General features: G+C 40.5%; 1 protein-coding gene across 13 annotated transcripts; it reads right to left on the reverse strand.

The window, feature by feature from the left end:
* Positions 1–471: 471 nt before the first annotated feature.
* Positions 472–20,851, reverse strand: ralgapb (Ral GTPase activating protein non-catalytic subunit beta). Of its 13 annotated transcripts, none has more exons than XM_004572733.3 (33): positions 20,697–20,851; positions 19,528–19,748; positions 17,967–18,169; positions 17,675–17,841; positions 17,389–17,575; positions 16,924–17,055; positions 16,417–16,595; positions 15,769–15,837; positions 15,149–15,300; positions 14,642–14,885; positions 13,976–14,011; positions 12,917–13,118; positions 12,650–12,817; positions 12,417–12,531; positions 12,054–12,201; positions 11,862–11,926; positions 11,631–11,775; positions 10,134–10,255; positions 8,929–9,111; positions 8,688–8,836; positions 7,144–7,331; positions 6,929–7,032; positions 6,615–6,770; positions 6,397–6,462; positions 5,761–5,970; positions 5,140–5,298; positions 4,820–4,985; positions 4,611–4,733; positions 4,387–4,523; positions 4,194–4,302; positions 3,889–3,967; positions 3,372–3,520; positions 472–2,860 (listed from the first exon to the last, which is right to left on the reverse strand). In XM_004572733.3, the coding sequence occupies exons 2-33, from the start codon at positions 19,702–19,704 to the stop codon at positions 2,667–2,669; spliced, it is 4,683 nt and encodes a 1,560-aa protein (XP_004572790.1). In that variant the 5' UTR covers positions 19,705–19,748; positions 20,697–20,851; the 3' UTR covers positions 472–2,666. The 13 variants fall into 13 exon arrangements, with proteins under 13 accessions (XP_004572790.1, XP_076734052.1, XP_076734051.1 ...); XM_076877937.1 differs by having other exon boundaries at positions 6,615–6,767; positions 10,134–10,264; XM_076877936.1 differs by having other exon boundaries at positions 10,134–10,264.
* Positions 20,852–21,609: the final 758 nt, after the last annotated feature.

Consider the following 21,609-nt stretch of genomic DNA (forward strand, 5'->3'; position numbering starts at 1 on the left):
AAAGCTGTGTATTTTGATGCAATACAAATTCAAATGGTAATCCTCCATTCACCTTGCTGGCAATTAAAGGTTCAAACCTGTGCCCAGAAGCCTAGGCTAAGCTGTTTTTCATAATCTGGATTTATCAATATTGTTAACCAAATCATTTATTTATTTATTTATTTCAGTTGCAGAACATAAATATTTTAAAATAGCTTCAGGGCATACAGGCTTATTGGCTGTCACTATCTCAGCCTTGGGTTACAGATAATGTCCCTCAAGTATCTTTGCAGTCAGACCCAGTCCACACCAGAGGGCAGGTTCACTCTGCAGGTGGTGCAAATATTCACAGTTAATATTCTAATTCATCTGACAGGTTCTAAACACATCTGCTTTCAGAAAGAAACTCACTGAACAGAATATAAAAAAATATTAAGAGGAAAAAGATTTCAATCTGTGAAGAAAAAGTCAAATATTATGAATGGAAGGATATTAAAATGTCAATAATAGTTTTAATTGATGCATGTTACATTCAATACCCATTGCGTTCCTCCCACACACAAAAAAACGCATACATACATATCTTTTTCTGCCATCTCAGATGAGGAATGCAACAACTTGTAAATGCCTTGATCTATCACATATTTACATATTATCCTCTGCTTCTGTACATGGCAAATCCTTAAATATGCTCAAACCTCAGAGGACTTACAGGATACAACGTGTGACTCATTGTATGTAGTTTGTCTTTCATTGTATGTACTTTCCTTCCGAAAAAGGCATGTGCATACAGCACTGTCATAAAAAGAGAGTCACAATTAGACACGACAGGTTTAAAAACTCCACAACGCGTCCTCTTCATTCATATTTCACAAGATAAAACTCTTCCTTCAGCAGGATTTTTCTTCCAAAAATGCACAAAAGTACAAAAGAGGACATGTAAGGTAACCAAAGAGAATAGAAAATAAACATAAAATGAACATAAAAATGTGCTCAGTGCATTAAGACTTTCCAATATAACAAAAGAAACTAAAGGTGTTTGCCCTGCTCCATCTCTGTGATAAATAAATTCACATTGTTACAGGCAGACAGTGAGAGGGCTTGAATTAAAACCAAAAGTACAGTGAGAAAAATAAGAGTGAAATTGTATTTAAAAAAAAAAAAAAAAAAAAAAAGAATTATCATAACATTTGTGAAGGCAAAAGTGCACATTTCTGCAATCCAAACTGAAGATAACTGACATGTTAAATATTATCTCTTCCTGGGTTTACATTTCCAAAGAAAAGAAAAGGAGAAAAAGAAAGAAAATACAGCTTTGATCAGCCAAAATAAAGTCACATAATCCTGTTAGCTACAAGTATTTTGGCCTCTGAATCTATCACATAGATTTTGTTTGGAGGAGCGAGACACTTAAAAACTGTGCTCTGGTTCTGCTTCGTAATGAGATACTTGCAACCTTAAAAATGTGGTGATTTCAAATTAGGCCTGAAAACATCAAGCGCAAACTCCAGGAGCTCTGTAGCCCCTCTCACTATTAGTAAACTCTTGTGTTTCCAAGCATTAAGAGTAAACTAAAATCTAATGTCGCGATCGACGTATGTCGTGGCATTTTCAAAATTGTATATCTTAAAGTGACAGGATTCAACCTTAAATGCAACGTGTTGGGCTTTTAGGGGTCTCGGACTCCTTGTAGTGTCAAGTGACTGGCTGGACAAGCAAATGTTGCTGTGTACACACACACACACACACACACTCTTACTCATACATGCACACACAAAATGTAGTGGCAGCTGCGCAATGGGATGGCCTGGCACAGAGCACAAGTGTCAAAAATGACGTCTACATACAGTAAAAGCCAGAAGAAAACGATACAAAACTATAAACGTCTCATGTGCTTAGTCAGCTGCTGCGGAGGCCAAGTGTGCGTTCACACTAGGAAGACTAAAGCAGGGTGTGTGTCTGCATGTGTGTGTATGTGTGTGAACGTCGAGGAAGTCTGTCGTCAGATCCAATGACGGGTCAACTTTTAAGTTACCTGCATTGAAGCTATATATACATATATATGTGTTTACGACATTTTAAGGTGGATACAAGATGTTTATCTCCTTGGCAAAAAAAATGATAATAATAATAATCCAACCATTAATCTGTTAGAAACAAAAACAGATGAGCAGATCTGGATTTTGGACACAACTCTGTATTACCAAACCTCTTGAAGTTCATTCATATTACAAGGTTCGACGGACAAACTTTTTACAAGTTCAGAAAGGCCAACAGTGTAACTACTGTATTGCGGTTAAAGACAAGCAGAAATTGTTTTGCCACAAAGCGTGAACCTAAAAACGAGGAGCAAAGTTCACTGTTGAACTTCAGCCGTTCAGATCTTCAGTGAGTAGCCGCAACACAGAAATGTCGTTTGTTTTTTCCCCACCTTGGCATGGTTTTTGACACTTTGATCTAAGAGTCAAAGGCAAACAGTGCTGATATATGTATTCATATAAATAACAAAATTATACAGTATAAATATAAAGATTCTGTGTGTGCATGTGTGTGTCTGTGTGTGTACAAGCACAGTTGTAGGTGGTTTATGAGTACAGAATAACGGGGGTGTGTGCGTGCATGTGTGTATTGTTGTGTGCGCTTGTGTGCCAGTGTTAGGACAGGAGACGGGGGAGAGGGGGGGAGGGTTAGAGGTGAGGCTTTCCCTCCCCCACCTCATGGAAGAGCGAGGTGTAAAACTCGGGCTCCAGTTGTTTGTTGCGGTAACGCTGCACAATTTCGGTTATTTTCTGCTTCCGCCTCACGTGAGGAGGGTTGTACAAGTCGCTCTCCAGACGCTTCCGTCGGCATACGTTGATGACCGTTTGGCGCACGAGGAACCCTGAGAGGCAGACACACAAACAGAAGCTCATCAGTACTCACGCGCGACACAGCCAATGTGAGTTACGTGGATTTAGAGTATTATGTGTGAAAGTGTAGAGCCACAGATAAAACCAAAACACTTAACTGTGCCATCTGCTGGCCAAGAGTTGCAGCACATTCAACAGAGTAAGACTTTTTTTTATTTCCCCCCAAAGTTAAACTTGTTCATCAACACAGGAAAGTTAAATAAATGCCTTAAATGGGTTCTTTCAAAGCCTGGTGATGCAACTTGACGACACAGATGAGCAATACTTTTACATTAGAAACCAGAACTTCAGAGGGAAACACCACACACTTTCTAAATGGGAGTTTATTTCCTGTGCATTTCCAAGTAAAAACATCCATTGTGCAATACTCATGCGTGCGCATTAATAGTGAGAAAATGATTCCTTGTGATGCATGAAAAAAGCTGAAGTGTGGTAAGGTAAGGATGGACAAGTTAAGTAAGTGGAAGATAAATGAGCAATTACCAAGAGCTCTGCGGCTGACCACCATGCCATCCACCAGAGGAATCACCATGCCAAATTTACCCACAGCACCATGCAAGCGGATCCTGAAGAGTCCCGTCTTCAGAGGGTGGATGAAGATCAAAGGAACGTCTTTTTCTAGTAACCCCGACCTGCAACATTACGAATAAAGTGAAAAGGGAGGCAAAGATAGGATAAGAAGATAGCTACATTTCAAATGCATGTACTCTGTCTATTTAAATAACTGTGTAATTCTGCTGATGGTGAACAAAGGAGCAATGTTTACAAAAATGCTTTTAATTCATTTTTCTTTCAAGTCACTTGACAACTGCTGTCACTGCTCTGCCACAGTTCCTCTTTTCAGCCCGCTGCATAGCACTTCCTGTTTTGCACATTGGGTTTTGCAGCATTGTTTTTTTTTTTTCGTTCTTCCTTTTTGCACCTGACCAAAACCAATTCAGAAACCACATGTTTTTTTTATACTGGCAGGCAAGTGCATTAAGCATAAACTTGTGAATACCTGCAGGAAGTGCTGTTGCTCATGCTAGCTTCCAAGCCCGTGCTGGTTTCCGCTAAAAGGTCGGTCAAAGGGAAGTTCTCTAAAAAAACAAACAAAAAACAGAGAAATGAAGACTTTCATGCACATTGATAATTTGGCAAACACCTTCTTACAGACAACATCTAACAGTGCAGAGATTAAGTATTTTATACTAAAATATTTTGTGAGGATAAACCTGCTGGCTGACTATAATCTATGAAGGGGGCTAGTCTTAAATTACAGTATGAGAGGAGGGGTGGTGGGCCGAATAGAGACTTTATACCTACCAATATCATCAAAGCGCTCCACCCAGACCACAAACGCCTTTGTTTCAGGCCCCAGTTGGGGGAAGGATTTTCCAGTCGATGACCTCTTTGCCTTCACTAAAGGACTCAGCTAGATAAAACAGGTAAATTCATTTTGATCAAGCATTACATCAAACATTAGAGGCCACATATACTCACAGAAGCTGAAATCTACCTTTTTAGCGGACTCCATGCTTTCAGAATGGTTGGGGAACAGTTCCAGTGTGAGATTGGGTTGTTTGAGCACACCGGGCATGAGTTCTGAGTTGGTGTCTGCCTCCACCGTGGAGTCACTGTGCACTGAAGACTCCTCTGCCAAATGAGAGCAAATTGCAACTCCAATTCAGCACAGAGGCTTTCAGTATCTTTGAATTCATATTGAAGATCGTGAATACTGACCTGAGTGTTCTGTTAGAGAAGGAACCACAAAGGCGATTTCTGTCAGAGCATCAGCATAGTACAAAACTTTCTTCTCTCCGTTGAACACCGAACCACCAGTGTCCTCCGGTGTACCCGCTTCCTCTGGAAAAACAAACAAAGATTCATTGAGTTACTAATAACATATAAACAGATAAATAACAATTGCGATGACCATCTTAGTGTCTTACCTGCTTGTACATCATTGCTATCAGAGCAGTAATTCACAGACCAGCTGGTGTCCAAGTGTCCTGTCCAGCCTGGGTGGCGTCCCACGTCCACAGGCCAACCCAAGGATAACAGGAACTCCAAGAAGTGGGGCTGGACGCTGGCCGAAGACTCTACATTCCTTAGGATCTGATCACCAACAACAAGAACAAGATAATGAAAGAGTTTCTTCTTCCTGTTCCTCTTTATGTGTGTAAATAAATAAGTAACTGGAAGAAGTAACTAAGTTAACATCAGTACATTGTAAAGGTAAACAATAATCAATCAATCTGTATTCCCTTACCTCATGACTGCTTTTCTGTCCAGGTTTCACATAGAAAATAAAGACCGTGTCAAAAGGTCGGCAGGGAAGCAGATCCAGGTAGCTGATGTCATCAAAAAATCCTGGCAAGGATGACTCCAGGGCAATCAGGTGAGGAGGTAGACGACTGTTGTTGGGTTCCTATGAAGGGTTATGTAAACATTATTCTAACAAATACATTTTATTTCACAGATTTAAGTATTTTTTGTCAGGATCAGATAGGCAACATTTTTAATATGACCTTTTTTCAAATTAAAGAGCTTTTAGAAGTTCATCTTTCTTTCATGTACAGCAGTTTAGCACATTCTTGCAAACATGTCTTCATATTAGCTCAGCAACTCAAGATCTATACTATCCATTAATGCGATAACATACACTCAAACTTGTGCCGTATTTAAAGTGATACATAAATGTTACAAGATGAGAAATATTAAGATCTCCATCACAACTTTTACGGAATAGTAGAAAGAACAAAAAGAACCAACCCATCGTTTATCTGAAAAAGGCTTTAAATAGAAAGACAATGGAAACCTACCAATTAGCATGTATATTTAATACCGATCAATCAAAGAGTTTGTAATCTGACATTAAAAAGTAACTGACCTTAAGTGCCTCCAGAGACAAGAAGCCAAAGTGGGAGAGGAAGAGACGTGCTGTCTGGAACTCCTGTGAGGGTGGAGGGGGTTTGCAGTCTGTCTGTGGGTCAGGAAAAGGAGTGGACTTCCAGATTTCCTCACTGTGTCGCTCCAAGGCGTTCTCATACTCTATCTGCTTGGTCATCAGATTACGAAGCTTGTCGTGCTGAACTTCCAGCTGAAAAGATGGGGGCGGGACATCTTTAAAACAGGGCCTCGTGAACAGTCGTCGACTGCATGAGCTCAACGTGAATTGAAGCAGAACCCTCACAGTCCAAACAGATACTGACCCCCAAAGGTGAGAGGAAACGTTATGACAGTGTCATCTGTACTTTATAACCATGGGAAACATTTAATAATGGATCACCCATACCATCAAATGCAATCAAGTACACAGCCCTTTAGTTTATTAAAGGGCTGTTGTACTGGTTTGCATTCTCCAGCCCTTATAAAAGTTTGTTGAGACAGTGTTAGAGAAGCACCAGTAGTTTCACAGAGAAACTGCAAAGGATTGAGAAACCACACAAAATGATCACCACTAAACCAGATGATTTGACCTATTTAACACAACACCCAATGAGCCCTCCTGTTTCCAACAACTCACACGAGGGCAAATTCTGTTCAGTGAATCTGAAGCTCTCGAATCTTCCTCCCAGCCCATACAAGACACCTAAGTTTGTGCAATAACAAACAATACTCTTTAAGATATAACAAATCATGGTTTACCCGATACCTGTAAGAGAATAACTTAATTTTTGTGTTATCAGACATAATGTGGATAGAAGCTTAATTATAGGGTTCGACGGGAAGCTGATCTCTCACCTCCTTACTAACAATGTCATCCAGGTCAGGGATACTGACATCAGCTTTGACAAGCGGGATCTTATCCACCTCCTCAGGGAAGGGCCTCTGTTTCACATTGTACTTAATCCCCACATCATTGTTGGGTGTTGGACGGCCTTCAGGAACAAACACCTGCTGCGGGAGGGGAGAAGAAAACAGATATATAACAGAGATGTGTTATCAGATGTGGTGCTACAAGTTTGACAAAATGGTGCAACTTTAAAATATGTTTTAGCAAAGTTAGCTTAAAATGTGTTAACTTTAATTAGTATTAATCTAGAGTGCGATCTCACCCTCTGATTAGCCCTGGCCCCTCTCGGTTGATGGAAGAGCTGCATGGTCCAGGCATGTCGACCAGCCGTTCCCCGGATCAAAACTGTCACAGAAGGACTGGGGTCTGTGAGGACAAAAACAGACCCATATTAAAAGCATACCAGACACTTTGTTTTCTCCCAGCATTCAAATTTATTAACTAAAAATATCAAAAGCGAGACAATAAGCTACTGACTTTGCTCATTGCCAAGAGGTTGCTCCAGCATTGCAAGGATGACAGAGTTTTCCAGGACAAAGTAACGGAAGTTACTGGCTCCTGTGGCACTGAGTCTGGCATAGCGAATCAAAGTATCTTCATTCAGCAAGCTGCAAGTAGACGCAGGCCCACTGGGAGACGGGAAGGCCCCCAACACCTGCATGATACTAGGGAGCACCAGGGAAACACAAATATAAGAAAGAACATAAATACAAGCAAACTGGGTCAATGAATGCAACATATTTCACTATCCAAAAGTCATGTGTATGAAGGTTCAGCAAAAAAAGTGGGCCAGCTACGATGCTGAGGAAGCAGAAAAATAAACAACAGAAGCAACAACACTTTAGCACAGTCATAAAAGATTTTGAAGAAAAACCCTACTTGGTTTATAAGAATCAGTCACAATCCACTTCAGTGTTATCACCAAGTCTAATGATGGAAAAGTCATCAGCATCACTATGGGGGTGAATTTCTCTGGCTGACTGGCCAAGTCGCAACCCACGGCTATGCTGAGTGGGGAGTTTCCCCTCACAGCCGAGAGGTTTGCTGGATGAATATCTGGGGCAAAATAGTGCGATTTTATTTACACTTTGTTATAAACTATTCAGTAAACTCCATTTTTGGACCCAGTTCTGATAGACCTTTATAAACAGGAAGAGTTTAGTCATTGCGCAGCTGTTTTTGTGTGCAGCTGAGATTCTCGGTCTGTGGCTGTGGCTGACTTTTTGGCTGTGCTTTGTCACAGGTAGCTAAATTTAAGTTATATACAAATTTATTGTGTGATTGACTGCCACTGGAGGTGATATCAATCTGTCTAGCCTATCTAGCAAACAAAGGACAATTTACAGTAGACATACTTTTACTAGCTTATCAAAAAGCCAAGGTGCAATACAAGTGTTTAAGTTTAAAGATAAGGAGATCCCACAGTAGGAAATCTGGTGTTTGCTGCAGACTGCTGGTCACATCACAAGACTTATACAGGTGATGAAATGGTAACGTAACCATTTTACAATGAAAAATGTTTGCCTTTTTCCATTAGTACCTAGTCTGATCTTGACCGGACTCCCATTCTATTACAATCCACTACCACCTAATGTGCCTGGTTGTGGTTATAGCAATGCAGCCGAGCGTCCCGTGGCGTAATTAGTGCGTGACATGAATGCTACAACAAAGCTGGGCGTTGAGGCAACGATATACCTGGTGCTCGGTCTGTGGCTTTTTTTTGTCAGACTTGGGGACCACAGCGTTGTGTTTTTGTAGCCGTTCCCCTCGTTGCTTGGTTTGGATTTTCCTGAATGAGACGCTCTCATGACTCATCATGATGCCACTCAAGTGATGCCACTGACTGGTGGCATGCAGTCTGTTGATGTCACATTTTTAGGATACGATTGCTTGGAAGCCCGGCGGAGTAGGTGCTAAATAAAGTACCTGGCACCAGGTACTATGACCAAATGGAAAACCCTGAAAAGCATGGTAAGCTGACCGGAGTAGGTACTAATGAAAAAAGGGGGCTTTAGTCTCACCAGGACAAAGTTGCCTCAGCAGCATCCTTCACTCTCATGGAAGCCGGGTTGTGCTCCTTCTCCCCTTTATGTCGAACTTCTTGCTCCTGACGGGACTTACTGCCTGAGATTCCCAACTCCACAATTTCCAAAACTTCAACCAAACAGTCCTGGAGCAAAAGAAAATACAAAACAATATATAGATTTTCTCTTACCTACCGACATACATGAAAGAGAGAGGGAAAAAGGTCTTTAGACTTACTTTCTCATCCAACATGTCAGGGTGTTCTGTGAGCCACACACACAGAAACTGGAAGGCAGCTACAATCATGGAGTGGAGGTCTCTGGATTGAAGAGGAGCTGGACGGCTACACTGGAACACAATGTAACCACATATCGAGCTGACAGCACGTTTACGGTCTGCAGAGTCGACCCCCACCTTCACCTGATTAAGACATACACAAAGACACAGGAAAAAAATCTTCTATATTAGATACATTTTAAAAGTGGTTTGTTTTATGCAACTGTGAAAAAATTTGGTTTAAAAATGTTGCCCTTTTTTTCCAAAATGACAACATATTTGATTATGAGTAGAAAAGTATGTAAAGGAACAGTGAAGTCAAGTCGCTTTATTGTAATTTCAACCATGTGCAGTGGTACATTACACAGTGAAGTGAGACAACGTTCCTCCAAGACCCTGGTGCTACATATAACAGGTGATCAACACATGACTAAATAAAGTGCAAGTGTGCAAAAATGGCAAAAGTTGCAAAAAACAAAAAGACAAAACAAAGCAAAAACAGTGCAACACCAGACAGAACAGAATGATACAAGCACAAGGCAGTGCAGACACAACAGTGCAACAAAAAAAGTGCAACAATGAAAGTGGGTTGTGCCAAAAGACAAGAATATCGTCTTTTCTATACTCGGAATTCTGTATTAAGTAGAATATTGACATATTAATTGCTCATGCATTTTGGCAGTGTGATTGCAAACACAAACTTCACAGTCATTACAAGTTAGAGAAACTCTCTTTACAGTAATCTGTGGTACAATGTGAGGGCAACTCCCTTATTCTGAGCTAGGAAATTATCTGACTGAAGGTGGCAAAAAACACCCAAATGTATCACAAGTCTTCTGTGAAGCTGCACTGTGTCATTTGGGAATGGGGCGTAATAACTATCGGTATAAGTTAGCACGCCCTACACGCAGCTGGTTTCGCTTGACCCCATAATCGGCCCAGACATTTTATTAAGGGTGTTCCTGGAATAGAGCTCTTTCAAAAACTCTTTTTTTTAAATTGATTTTTTAAAGGTTTTTTTTTTTTTTTTTTTTTTAAGACTACAGTAACTAAAGCTGCTGAGGCTTGAGTAACATTGGTGTACTGGAACACGACAGTTATCTTAGCTAGTCCAGCTAGTAATGACTGCACATTCTTACACTGAGCTTCTATGGTGTTCAAGTTACCTTGGCCAGTCCAGCCAGCAGTTCCAGGGCAGCGAGTGAAATGCTCATGTCATGTCTCCACTGGGAGTTGAGCCTCTGAGTGACCAGGTGGATGCTGCGCACCAGCAGGCCTGCCGCAGTATCTGGAAGAGCTAGATCATATAACACCCCAAAATACCAAACACTGCAAAGAATAGAGCAATGCAGGATTAAAGCACCAAAGCTAGAAAGTCACACAGAAAGACATTTCTGAATGCTCAGGTGTTAGCAGATATTGCTTTATATTAACATACAACATGCATTAGAGGTGAAAGAATACAGCAAAGCACACAATCCTGAGCAAAATACAGGCAGAGTAAAAAAGAGACAGCAGTAAACAAGCTGCTGAGGAACAGAACTGAGTGATGTTAGCATTTTTACATCAAAATAGCATTTTCAAATTTTATTTTAACAAATAATTACGAGATTTTTTTTAAAAACAGAGGAACACTGAAATTTTTAAGAATTACTTAACATTTATCACCCAATTACATTAAATATATGTAAGTGGAAGGAAAATTCCAGTTCACCTGACAAAAGACTTTCCTAGTTTGAGCTACTTTTTACAGGGGCTAAAAACTTTGAAAACAAAGAGTCCTAAGACTGATTTTCAACAACAATGTAAAGTCCACTATCTGGACACCTTTGTCCCAGAAAAGAAATTTTACAAGTGGAAGCAACGCAACCTTGTGTGAGGTATGTGACACAACAACAATCTTCTTTATTTCCGTTTTTTACTACTACCTGTGTTACAAAGAACTCTGCACTGTCAAGTGTTTTTTTTAAGAGATAATGTTAAGAAATTAAATGAACGGACCAGAACAGAAACTGACTAGAAAACCCAAATAACACTGAAATGGCTGCAGCATTTATAACAACAGATGACCCACTCTAAAGCATTGCTTTTCCTGTACTAAGCCTCACAACACAATGCTATAGTCCTACAGATGTGTCTCACAGGAACCAAGCAATCCCTTCCCCCAGTTTCCTGCTGGAAAACGACTGCCTATGTGAAGCACTGTTCACTGAAAACAGACATAAATTTGTGCAAAAAAGAAAATGATCAAATGAAAACAAAACATCACTCAGCCCTGCACAGTAAATACTAAATTTGAAATCCATTTGATTAGGCAACATTGTTGCAACCAATCATTAAGAGAAAAAAAAATGCAAATCAAAGCAGAAACTCCACCCACCCCAATCCCAAATTCTTCTTAAACAACATCACAGCAAACACTTTACATCACCTACAAAGATATTTTACCCAACGCTTCTTAACTCTGCATACCACTTTAACCACGTTAGCTATAAAAAAAAACCACAAACGAGTCAAGAGGAGTTGGAAGCTAATGAGAAATCAGCCAGGGATCATTAGAAATAATCTTTCAGCAAACCTGCTATCTGACCAAATAAAGTATTATTGTGTTAATTCATTAAGCACAAAAATATTAGTGTATGTTCAGGAGCGGCATGTCCTACCATAGTCACGGAGAAGCGCCTGTGCAGGGCGTTCAGAGTCTGGGCTGGTGGCCTCCGTGCTGCCTCCACTGTTGAAGCTGATGCCACTGTTGGTACGGCTGTGACCCTGACTCCTCAGGGTTGAGTGGCTGCCATCTATGCTCCCCTGCCACCGAAAAACACAGAAATCTTAATGCCCAGTCCAGCTTGTAGCACCGTAAATATTAACTAATTAGCAGAAAACAAGCTTACTGTTTCAGTCTGGGCGCCTATGGACTCTAATAAAGCTGAGTCTTGAACAATATTTAGCATTGCACCTGAAAAAAGGGATAAAAATAATAATTAAACAAAAAAAACAACAACAATTTTACACAATCATAAAGTACAAACAATATACAGAGTTAAAATAACTGCAATCAAATATATGAAGCTATCAGCAAATACCCAGTATGAGCTGTGTGTTGGTGGGGTCAGTCTCTGTCTGCAGAGCTCCTATGAGGACATTGACAAGACGCAGCCTCAGTGAAAGGAAAGACACAGGCTGGTCATGAGGCCAGCCATCTTCCTCGTTGAATTTTCCCTCCAACAGAACCTAAAGAACACAGAGTCAGTGTGGTTAGCAACCTTGACTAACTTTAAACTCTGCAACAAGAAAAGGTTTCAGGGCTTGTTTTATGATTACGTAATCATCAACAGGTTTTAAAGAGTTTAATATTTGAAGAAAGAGCCACCAATGTGTGTACAATACACAGCATTAAGCAAGACTGTTACTATCAGCTTAAAGATAAACATCGCCAAAGTCATTACCTCTGATTTGATGTTGCCAAAGTGATGTGGCAGTGGGAGCATAGCAAGCAGGATGTTGATGGAGGCTCTCCTCAGATCAGTAGGATTTACATACATCTTAAATTTGGACAGTTCCCTAACAAAAATAATGGAGACATGCTTTAAGTAATATAATTGATTTCTAACATAACACATTTACATGACTGAGTAAAAACAAATAATGGTCTCAAATGAAAGTAAACTACCAGTCTAACCTGTCTGGCACAATGGTCTCCAGCGCAGCTATGAAGTAGGGCACCACCACATTGATGCCCTTTAGGTCAGTACAGAAGAGAGAGGAAGAGTTGAGAATGATAGAAGCCAAAACTGGTCTACAGATGAAATCAGAAATCTGCAGACCCTGAATCAGGACCATGTAGAACCTGCAGAAAAGGAAATAAGAAAACCATATCATTTTCTTTCCTACTGTTAAGAAGATGGCAACAAAACCAGTTTAATTTGGCAAAAAAAAAAGTATATACCTCGACAGGTAAACTGGTAGAATCTCCTCTCCAGTTTTTTTGCTACAGAAGATGCGACACAGAGTCCCACAGGCCTCAGCCCGTCCTGCTTCATAGCTCTCTGGGAACTCATTGGCATCAAACATTGGGTTATTCACCATGGAGTCAGTGGACATTTGGGAACCCTTCCTCCTCAGCTCCAAGGACACTTGAGTGGCTATCGCTGTACAAAGTGTGAAAAAAAAGAATGAAAGAACCCTGAATTCCATTGCAGTCCTCAGTTTTCATGCATGTATGACAAAACAGGCAAAAGCAGACAAAAATATACTATATGCACACTAGAACGAAAAGTTAACAGTAAAAATTCAAAAACATAAAAGCAACAAAAAGCAGATATTAACTCACTATCACAACAAGAGAAAGGAAGGGCTTTATTAACTGCAAACACACACTCACATCCTTTAATAAAAGCATTCAATAAAGGGAACTCTGACACAAAGAGTTTGCCATAGAAGTTCCGCCTAGCACCGGCACAAAGCGTGAATAAGTTGTAGTGTGCTCGTACTAAAAACGTGTCAGGCGTTCACTGCTGCAGGAACATAAAGCAAAATCCCTGTGTCAGCATCCCTCAATGCTGCAATCATATGACTGTCACATTCACTTCATGCATTGAGGCACTAAACCAATAAAAAAAAAATATAATTCAAAACTGAAGTGAACTGACAACATCAAAAAGAAAATACAAGAAACAATGCTAAACTCGAGGGGAGTCTGAAACACAATAGTACGGATTAGCGTGACTCAAAGGAAAAAGAAAATGGCAACTTAAATGGGGTGGTACTGTCACAAACTGGCAACGTTAATGTCGAGACAAGTGGTCAGTTTGGTGAAACCCATTCCATCAACCTCTGGAGAAACGCTGAAAGAATGCTGGTGAACTTTTATATATGGCGAGGAGTTGGAACAGAAAACGATGGTGATGATGACAATGACCATGAGGAACTCAACTCAAAAGCAAGAAGATTTTGTCAAGAAACGCAAATCAAGTGAGGGGGAAAAAAAGCTGCCATTCCTACTTACAAGATTTATAAGAAAGGAGAATTTGGATAAAAGAGGCTGCAAGATAACAGAAATAGTGGAGAGAGAAAAAAAATCAAAGCAGATCCAATATTTTGGGATCAATTCATATCAGGCATGAATTGTGTGGTTTTTCTTTTTTGCTCATGACTTCTGACCATTACAAATATCTTACATTAATCAGACATGATAGACACGTGCAGGACACTACACCAAAAAGAGAAATGTGAGAAGAGCCAAAGAGGGCCAATTGCAAACGCTAAAAAGTGTATGTGCTGTCATTAACTCTTAGCTCCGCTGCCAGTAATGATTGTACCAATTAAATGACCGTATGAATTCCTTAGGATAGGGTTAAAGCCTATATGTAGTTTGAGCCAGGTCTAAATTGTTGGTCGATGCAAATGGATTAGAGTCAGATGGAAATCTCATACGAGGCCACTTGTAACCAAGCCCTCCACACACAGAAAGGCCCAACAGAGTTTCAGAGAAAATGGTGAAAAAACAAAAAGATATCCCAACAACAGAGTACAAATTTTTCAAAAAATTAAATTAAATAAATAAATTAAATAAAGACCAAAAAACACATAACTCCATATGAACACATACTTATGAACACCGACTTGCCCATGCATAATTTTAAACAGCGTGAGACGTTGCGTCGCTTCTTACCCGTCATGCTGGGGTCTCGGCTGAGGCCACTGTGGAGCTTACAGTGGACGAGAGCAGCGTCGAAAAGCCACTGGCCAAAGAGGTTGAGGATGCTGTTGACCTTCGGTCGAGCTGGGGCTGGCAGGGGCCGAGACTCCCAACTGCTCTGGTTGGGGCTGGAAAGAAGAGTCGGGGAGGACGAAGTCTGCTGCTGCTGCTGCTGCTGTTGCTGCTGCGATGTTTTGTTTGGCTGACCACCACTGCCCTACAGGGTGCGGTGGGAATAGAAGATATCTCAATAGGCTGAAAACAGCTTGACTAGTTCAACTAAAAGATCACAAGATTTGGACAAGTGTACTGAAATACTGCCTACAAATTCTAGATAGTGCAGCTTCAGCATGGAAAGAATAATGTGCCAAGTTCAAGTATTTAACTCTTTTCTGTCTGCAGACCAACAGAAAGCTAAGCTCTAAACATCTAACAGTTACACTTATTGTTCTGCATCTCTGTAGCAGTTACAGAACTTACAGCTGAACTCTTGCTTGTAGTTTTGGTGACCACTGTGTGGCGCTGCTTGCGGCTATGAGGAGGTGTGGTGTTGGTGATTGAGGGCGGCGGCGACATGCTAATTCTGTTGACTGGAGTGGGCGGGGCACTGTCAGCCCTGGGACGTGATATGCCTGGTGACAGAAAAGTAAAATGAGTCGGGGTATAATAGTCCAATTTTCCTCAGATATCTGGGGGTGGGGCGGTGTCATCTGATTAGCCTGGCAGCGAAAAAATAAAAAAATAAATCAGCAACCATTGTTTTCCCCCCCAGGGAACAGACCATGTTTTGGGTAAATATAATCATTTTGAAGCAGTTTTCCATTTACAGTATTATTTAAGACAGTATGTGAGTTGATCATAGACAGCATTGATTCACAGACATGCAAGACAATGGTTAGATACAAATCACCAATCACTGATTTCCATTTTGATTTTCCATTTTCATGCCTGCAGGAGTCCCCCTGATGATCTTGCAGTTTAGCCTGAATATCTGACATATATCACTTGTGAGTCTGAGTATCATCACCAACAGTGAATGGACCAATCCACTAACATGCCCAGAGCAAAACATTATATCATGTATCAGCTGATGTCTGTACCATGAGAGAGCGGCACTGGACAAAAAGTGAACACCCTCTCCCGTACAGCTTTCTTTTCAACAGAGACACCTACAGTGTAAAGAGAAAAATACACACGGGTATGTTTCTATTGAAATCTTTAAACTGACATCCTCCATCTTGAGATTACTCAGAGGTAGTAAGAGAACAACACTGGCAAAAAAATACATTTTAAATCTTTTTCTCTCTATAAATCACAAATAACACAAATTTTCATCTACGCTATAAAACCCATCAGAAGTGTTTGGCTTTACTGTTTGTTAAAGACAAGATTCTACAGATTACGATTACAGGATGAAACTGAATTTAGAGCGACTTAAAACTTTTTGCCAAACAGATCACAATAAAAACCAGCTGCTTACACTTCTGTCAAAGTAACGCTTTCTTTTGCAGCAGTTTCTGAAATCATTTCTGGCAACAATAATGTATGGGGATAAATTCCTAAAGCAGGTAGCTGCCACAAAAGCAGGAACAACATATTTCTTAAACATAATCCATTAAATAATGGATTGCAAAAATGGTCTCCAAGCTGAAGTTGCTTTATCATTCATCCCTTAAGTATATCCTCATTTTGAATGTCTTAAATATCACTCAACTGAGCTTTTCGTCTTAACTTAGGATTCCTCTTACCCAAGAAGGCATCCACCAAGCAGCTGACACCCCTCATGGCCCTGAAGAAGATCTGGGGTAGTTGTTTCAAACATGGATGCAATACCACTTCATGGGGTATGCCACTCGAATTGAGAAACTGTTCCTGAAACTTTGGAGTGGTGCTTACTACTGCGGGGTTGCTCAGGTCCACTGGGTTGCTGGAAACAAAAAGGAAAGCAAACGTAATAATGGATTAAGCCAAATTTTTAAAAGTGTTGCTAAATCTTTCTTGAATAAATGTGACATAAGGTTGGGTAGACGAAGGAAGTAAAAGGAAATAAAGGAGGGAATGACAAATGAAATAACATTTAAAAAAGCCAGACATGAAAGTTTGGATGCAGTTGAATAGACTTGAACTAGAGCAGATAGGCAACTTCAACTTCCCCTTAAATAAAACAAACAAACACCATGTATGTCGTTTAGAAAGAGGAAAGAACATGTCTTTTTCAAGCAAAGGCATTTTTATACAGTTGAGGCAATAAGCACCTGAGCATGTGTAGAAAGCGGTACCACGCCTGGGCCACGCAATCATTGTCCATCTCTAAAGGAATCAAATTGGCATCCTCATCGGGAACTTTAAAAGGTGGGAAGGACGGTCCATGAGTAAACCGCAGGAGTCTGAAACGAAGAAATGAGACAGGAATACACAGACTGCATTAACAGAGACCTCGAAAAACCAAACCACATTTCATCCCTTGAGATGTTCTACTGGGCTTTTAATGCAGCCACTTTCAGTTGCTGCTTGTTTGTGAATTTCTTTGCCTTCAGTAGCTGCAAAGCATGCTCTATTAGTCTGAGATGGAGAGACTGCCTTTTACATTGAAGAAGGCAATCTCTCCAAAAACTGTCACTGTCCAACAACCTGTGGACCTAACTACATATAGATATCATAATTCTAACAAAATCTTTTACCACTGAAAACACAAAAGGTTGAACTGAATCCAATCTAACCTGGAGGTCAAAGCACAGGCTACTCTGCTCCACTGCTCTACAACAGGAGGATGATGCCTCCAATTGGCCAGCATCTCCCTTGCTGTCTTCCAATATGGCGGCGTGGGAAAGCAGCGGGCACACGCCAGCAGCCACACCTCAAACAACACTGCCATCAGTTTCTCTGCCAGCTTCTCAGCTACCCCCACTGAAAAAGGGAAAAACAGGGGGGTATTATAACTAATCATCACAAATAATAACCAAGTAGATAACAAAGGAACAGTTTAGGAGAGAAAGGTTTGTTTACCTCCAACTGTGGGTGGTGCGAGCAAGGTGTCATTGATGCGAAGAAGGAAGAGCAGCAGCACCTCCCAGGTCTCTCTCACCATGGAAACGGACTCTCGTGCCAGCTTCTGGACTGCAGTCAGAACCTGCTGGCAAAGCCTGATGTGGTTCAGACTATGCTGCTCAGGCCTGGAGGGAGAAACAGCTTGTTTGAAATGAGGGAACATGAAAGCAATATAAGCAGTCCAAGATTTCAGTGAAAAGGCATTCATCCTTAAATTCAAGCTAATGGGAAATAAAGTTTTTAGACATACCTTGGTACAAAGACGTTGTAGAGATGCTTTAGAATAGTCTGGACATACATGTTGGGCTCCTTCACCACAGGCTGAGGCATCGAGTCCCTAGGCGACACCAGGGCCATCATCCAGTCTGTGTACACGTCCACACACAGCTTGACAGTGTCCCCCTCTAAGGGGAGGGTCAGACCATAACAGAGCACCTCCATAGTCCATTTCACCTGGGAACCAAACCATTGTTAGATATTTTATTATAAGTAATTATCTTATATTTGCAGAGAAGCTACATCACCCAATCCTAATGAAAGAGGAAGAATGGCAACAGTGTTTAAGTTTAGAAAAGCTCCTTGTATCCTACAAATACAATCAAAATATGCCCCCGCCCCCACCCAACATAAACCTGCATACTTAGCAACTAAAAAGAGCCTAGATTACAAGACAGCTTAGGTGCTCTCAGTTTCCAGTGATATTTTGCATAATTTCCCACAATGGTTTTGTGTAAGAATCCTGCAGAGGTCAGTATGGCTAAGTATTCCTATCCATGCTCTACCCTCAGCAAGAAGCAGCATTCAAAGCCACAGCAGCACTTCAGATGCATGGTGCACCTGAGTAATGCCGATGTATTTTTAACCCAACGCAGCTCCACTCGCATCACTTCCTGACACACGCTGTCACATCATTAATTGAAGCAGCTGCTTTACTGTGAGCTCTGCCATTAACTTGCTCACAGCGGTGTGTGTCAGCAGACGTTCCAGTGTTTATGGGGATCATGCAAAGAAAGAGATCAGAGCTGTGTCTGGTTTACATTTATAGCTAACTGTTTAAATTGGCCCGTGTCAAGTTGTGTCTAGAGCCTACACAAAAGCTTAAGGTGTCACGAATACTGTACATTACAGGATTAATTGTGTGTGCTTTGGTGGTTTGTCATATAAAAACTATTTGCAGAGTACTTTCTTCTCATTTCTTGCATAATGTGCACTTAATGTGTTCAAAAACATCAACCATTTAATAGAAGCAATAGATAGAAGAAACCATCTAAGTAACACTATCAGTCAGGCCTGCATATGCAAGAGTAGCTACAAAACAGATAGTCCTGACACCCTTACTGAGCACTGTGCAGCAACACCAGCAACAGAATGATAGTGGAAGATGAAGAAAACAAAAAGAGGGAGTCCAGATTCTGATAATGATATAAAAATGTATTTAGAACCTTTATTTTAAATATGGTGACCCAAACCCCATTATTACTTTATTATCATGTACTACACTTTTCATCACCTATGAATGTAGTTGGTGCTACATATTTAAGTGGATAATCTTAGACCAGTTTTCCCCCACACTCTCCTAAAGAGCCACATATACAAAAATATATGGACCACAGTATGTTCTAATTTCTATTTTTCTACGTAAATAATTATCAGCAAAAAAAAAAAAAAAACAGCACACTGATACCACTAAAAGTACTCATGTGTTTACTTAGCTCTGGTAACTGGAGTTAAAATGTCACGGTGATAGAGATGTAGGATGGCAGACTACCAAAGCATTAAAATGCCATGCTCGTAGTTGACCCTTTTCTTACCTCTTTGTCTGTTTTGAGGATGTTCTCTGTGGCAACTGGGCTTACAGCTGTGCCCAGAGGTTTGACCACAGCATTTGCCACCTCTGTGCCCACACTTGGGGGATAGGTGTGCAAAACACTTAGGTGGCCCTGGTCACTCTGCACCACCAACTGCAACGAGCGCCACTCGGAGTACATGCTGCTGATGTCTACTGCACTCTACTCACACCTCCTGCCTCCACCTGCAGACACACAAATCCAGAGGGCAGCTTAATACGGAAAGTTAGGCACACTACCAATGGGTTACTTGTCCAAACTATAATACCAGAGTGGATACAGTCGTGCTACTTGTGAACTGCTGTTACATTGCAAACAGAGAAATGGTCACACCTCTTTCACTGTTTAGGTCTCGACCACCACAGCAGTTTTTCAGCTTTAACTTGTTTGACTGGTTTGTCAAACAAATTGACCAACCAATGAAAATGCGTAGTTCACACATTTTGGAATTTGTAATTAAATGTTTTGTTAGCTACAACAAAACACGTATTAGCGAAAGTAAAATGAGTGTGGACTAACTGCGGGTTAGTTCTTTAAAAAAAAAAAAGGAGTACTTCTTGATATGTGCCGTGACAGGAAAAAAGATCCAAACAGCCTAGATATATCATGTTTTGGCTAATGTTACGTTCTCTCCGGTAAGAGAAAACAAAAAGTATTGCGGTCAGCATTGCAAGGGTTGGATGCGGGTTTTGTTTTGCACTGAAGCCTTAAACTAACAACAGGAACGAAACATTTGTGCCCTACACTTCGGCTGGGTAATAACAAGCCGAGGAATAACCAGGAAACGGTTCTGAAAACGAGCAGATTGCTAACGATGGCTAGCATTGACACCAAAACATCTTCCTCATATTGTAGATGACATTATATGAAATTAACGACTGGGTTGTCTCTATGAACAAGTCAAGAGACTAACGTTAATAAAAACCGCTTGCGATAACTTATCGATTATCCCAAACTACACTGCAGTAGATCCGATGTTGCTTGCTAGCTAGCTCAGCTAATGCTCACTACGCTAGCCTATTCGTTGACATTAGCTAGATTAGCTGGCTGTCATTTGTGCTAGCTAACTATCCAACTTTGCAAGGACGCTAATGTTTACTAAGCGGATAGCTCAGGTACTTTTTTCCATTTACCTTGACCAGCTGGAAATGATGTCATAACAGAGCTCTGAAACTCGCAGTTTGTGCTTTCTGTATATCCTGGTCTAAACTATAACAGCCTCCATCTTTGCAATGTCAAGGCTTGGTTATTGCAGCTTTACGGGCTAACGGGAAGCAAGATCCGTAGGTTGACGCCCTCTACTGTTTGGTACAGTCTATCGGACCTGACGCAGCCCTCAGTTCATTCAGTTAATAACACAATGTTTTTGTTTTTGTTGTTGTTGTTGTTTTTCGGGCGGGGGTGGGGAGGTGGGGTAGATACTATTTGTGAATGTACTTATTTTGTTTCACTATGCTCCGATTAACTATAACTAAAACCTCTATTTGAGAGGTTTGCGTGATGCATTAGTATTTTCTAAGGAAGTAAAGGCATGGAGTAGGCGAGGCATGCTTTGGTTTTGCTAGTAAAATGTGAAATAGGTGCAGGGTAAAGGGGTAAAGGAGGGGTAAAAATGTGGGTAAAGGAGATGGCTTCATATATTGTATTGGAACGACTTACTTATATTGTCAGAGGAAAGGGCGTAGATTTTGAAGAAATAGGGTTACCTTTAGCTGAGTTTCTGAGACATTATGAAGTGAATTAATTTAGAAAATGATACTTGGTGCTGAGTTTTTTTGTTTGTTTGTTTTTTGTTGTTTCTCTTCTTGCTTTGTTTGTTTTACCCATGCTGTGCATTGGTTTTGTTTTATTTTATTTTATTATTATTATTATTTTAAATCTATATTTGTTTATTTTGGGGACTATGATGTTTAATATAAATCTTATGTTAACTGTACTATTATTCTTTGCTTGTTCTGTAATATAAAACTCAATAAACATACTGTTTAAAAAAAAGTCCTCCAGAAGGCACAGAACCAGCTTTCAATGAACAGCTGAGCATCCAAC

The sequence above is a fragment of the Maylandia zebra genome, linkage group LG20 (genome assembly GCF_041146795.1).
Source record: "Maylandia zebra isolate NMK-2024a linkage group LG20, Mzebra_GT3a, whole genome shotgun sequence".
NCBI classification, from domain to species: Eukaryota; Metazoa; Chordata; class Actinopteri; order Cichliformes; family Cichlidae; genus Maylandia; species Maylandia zebra.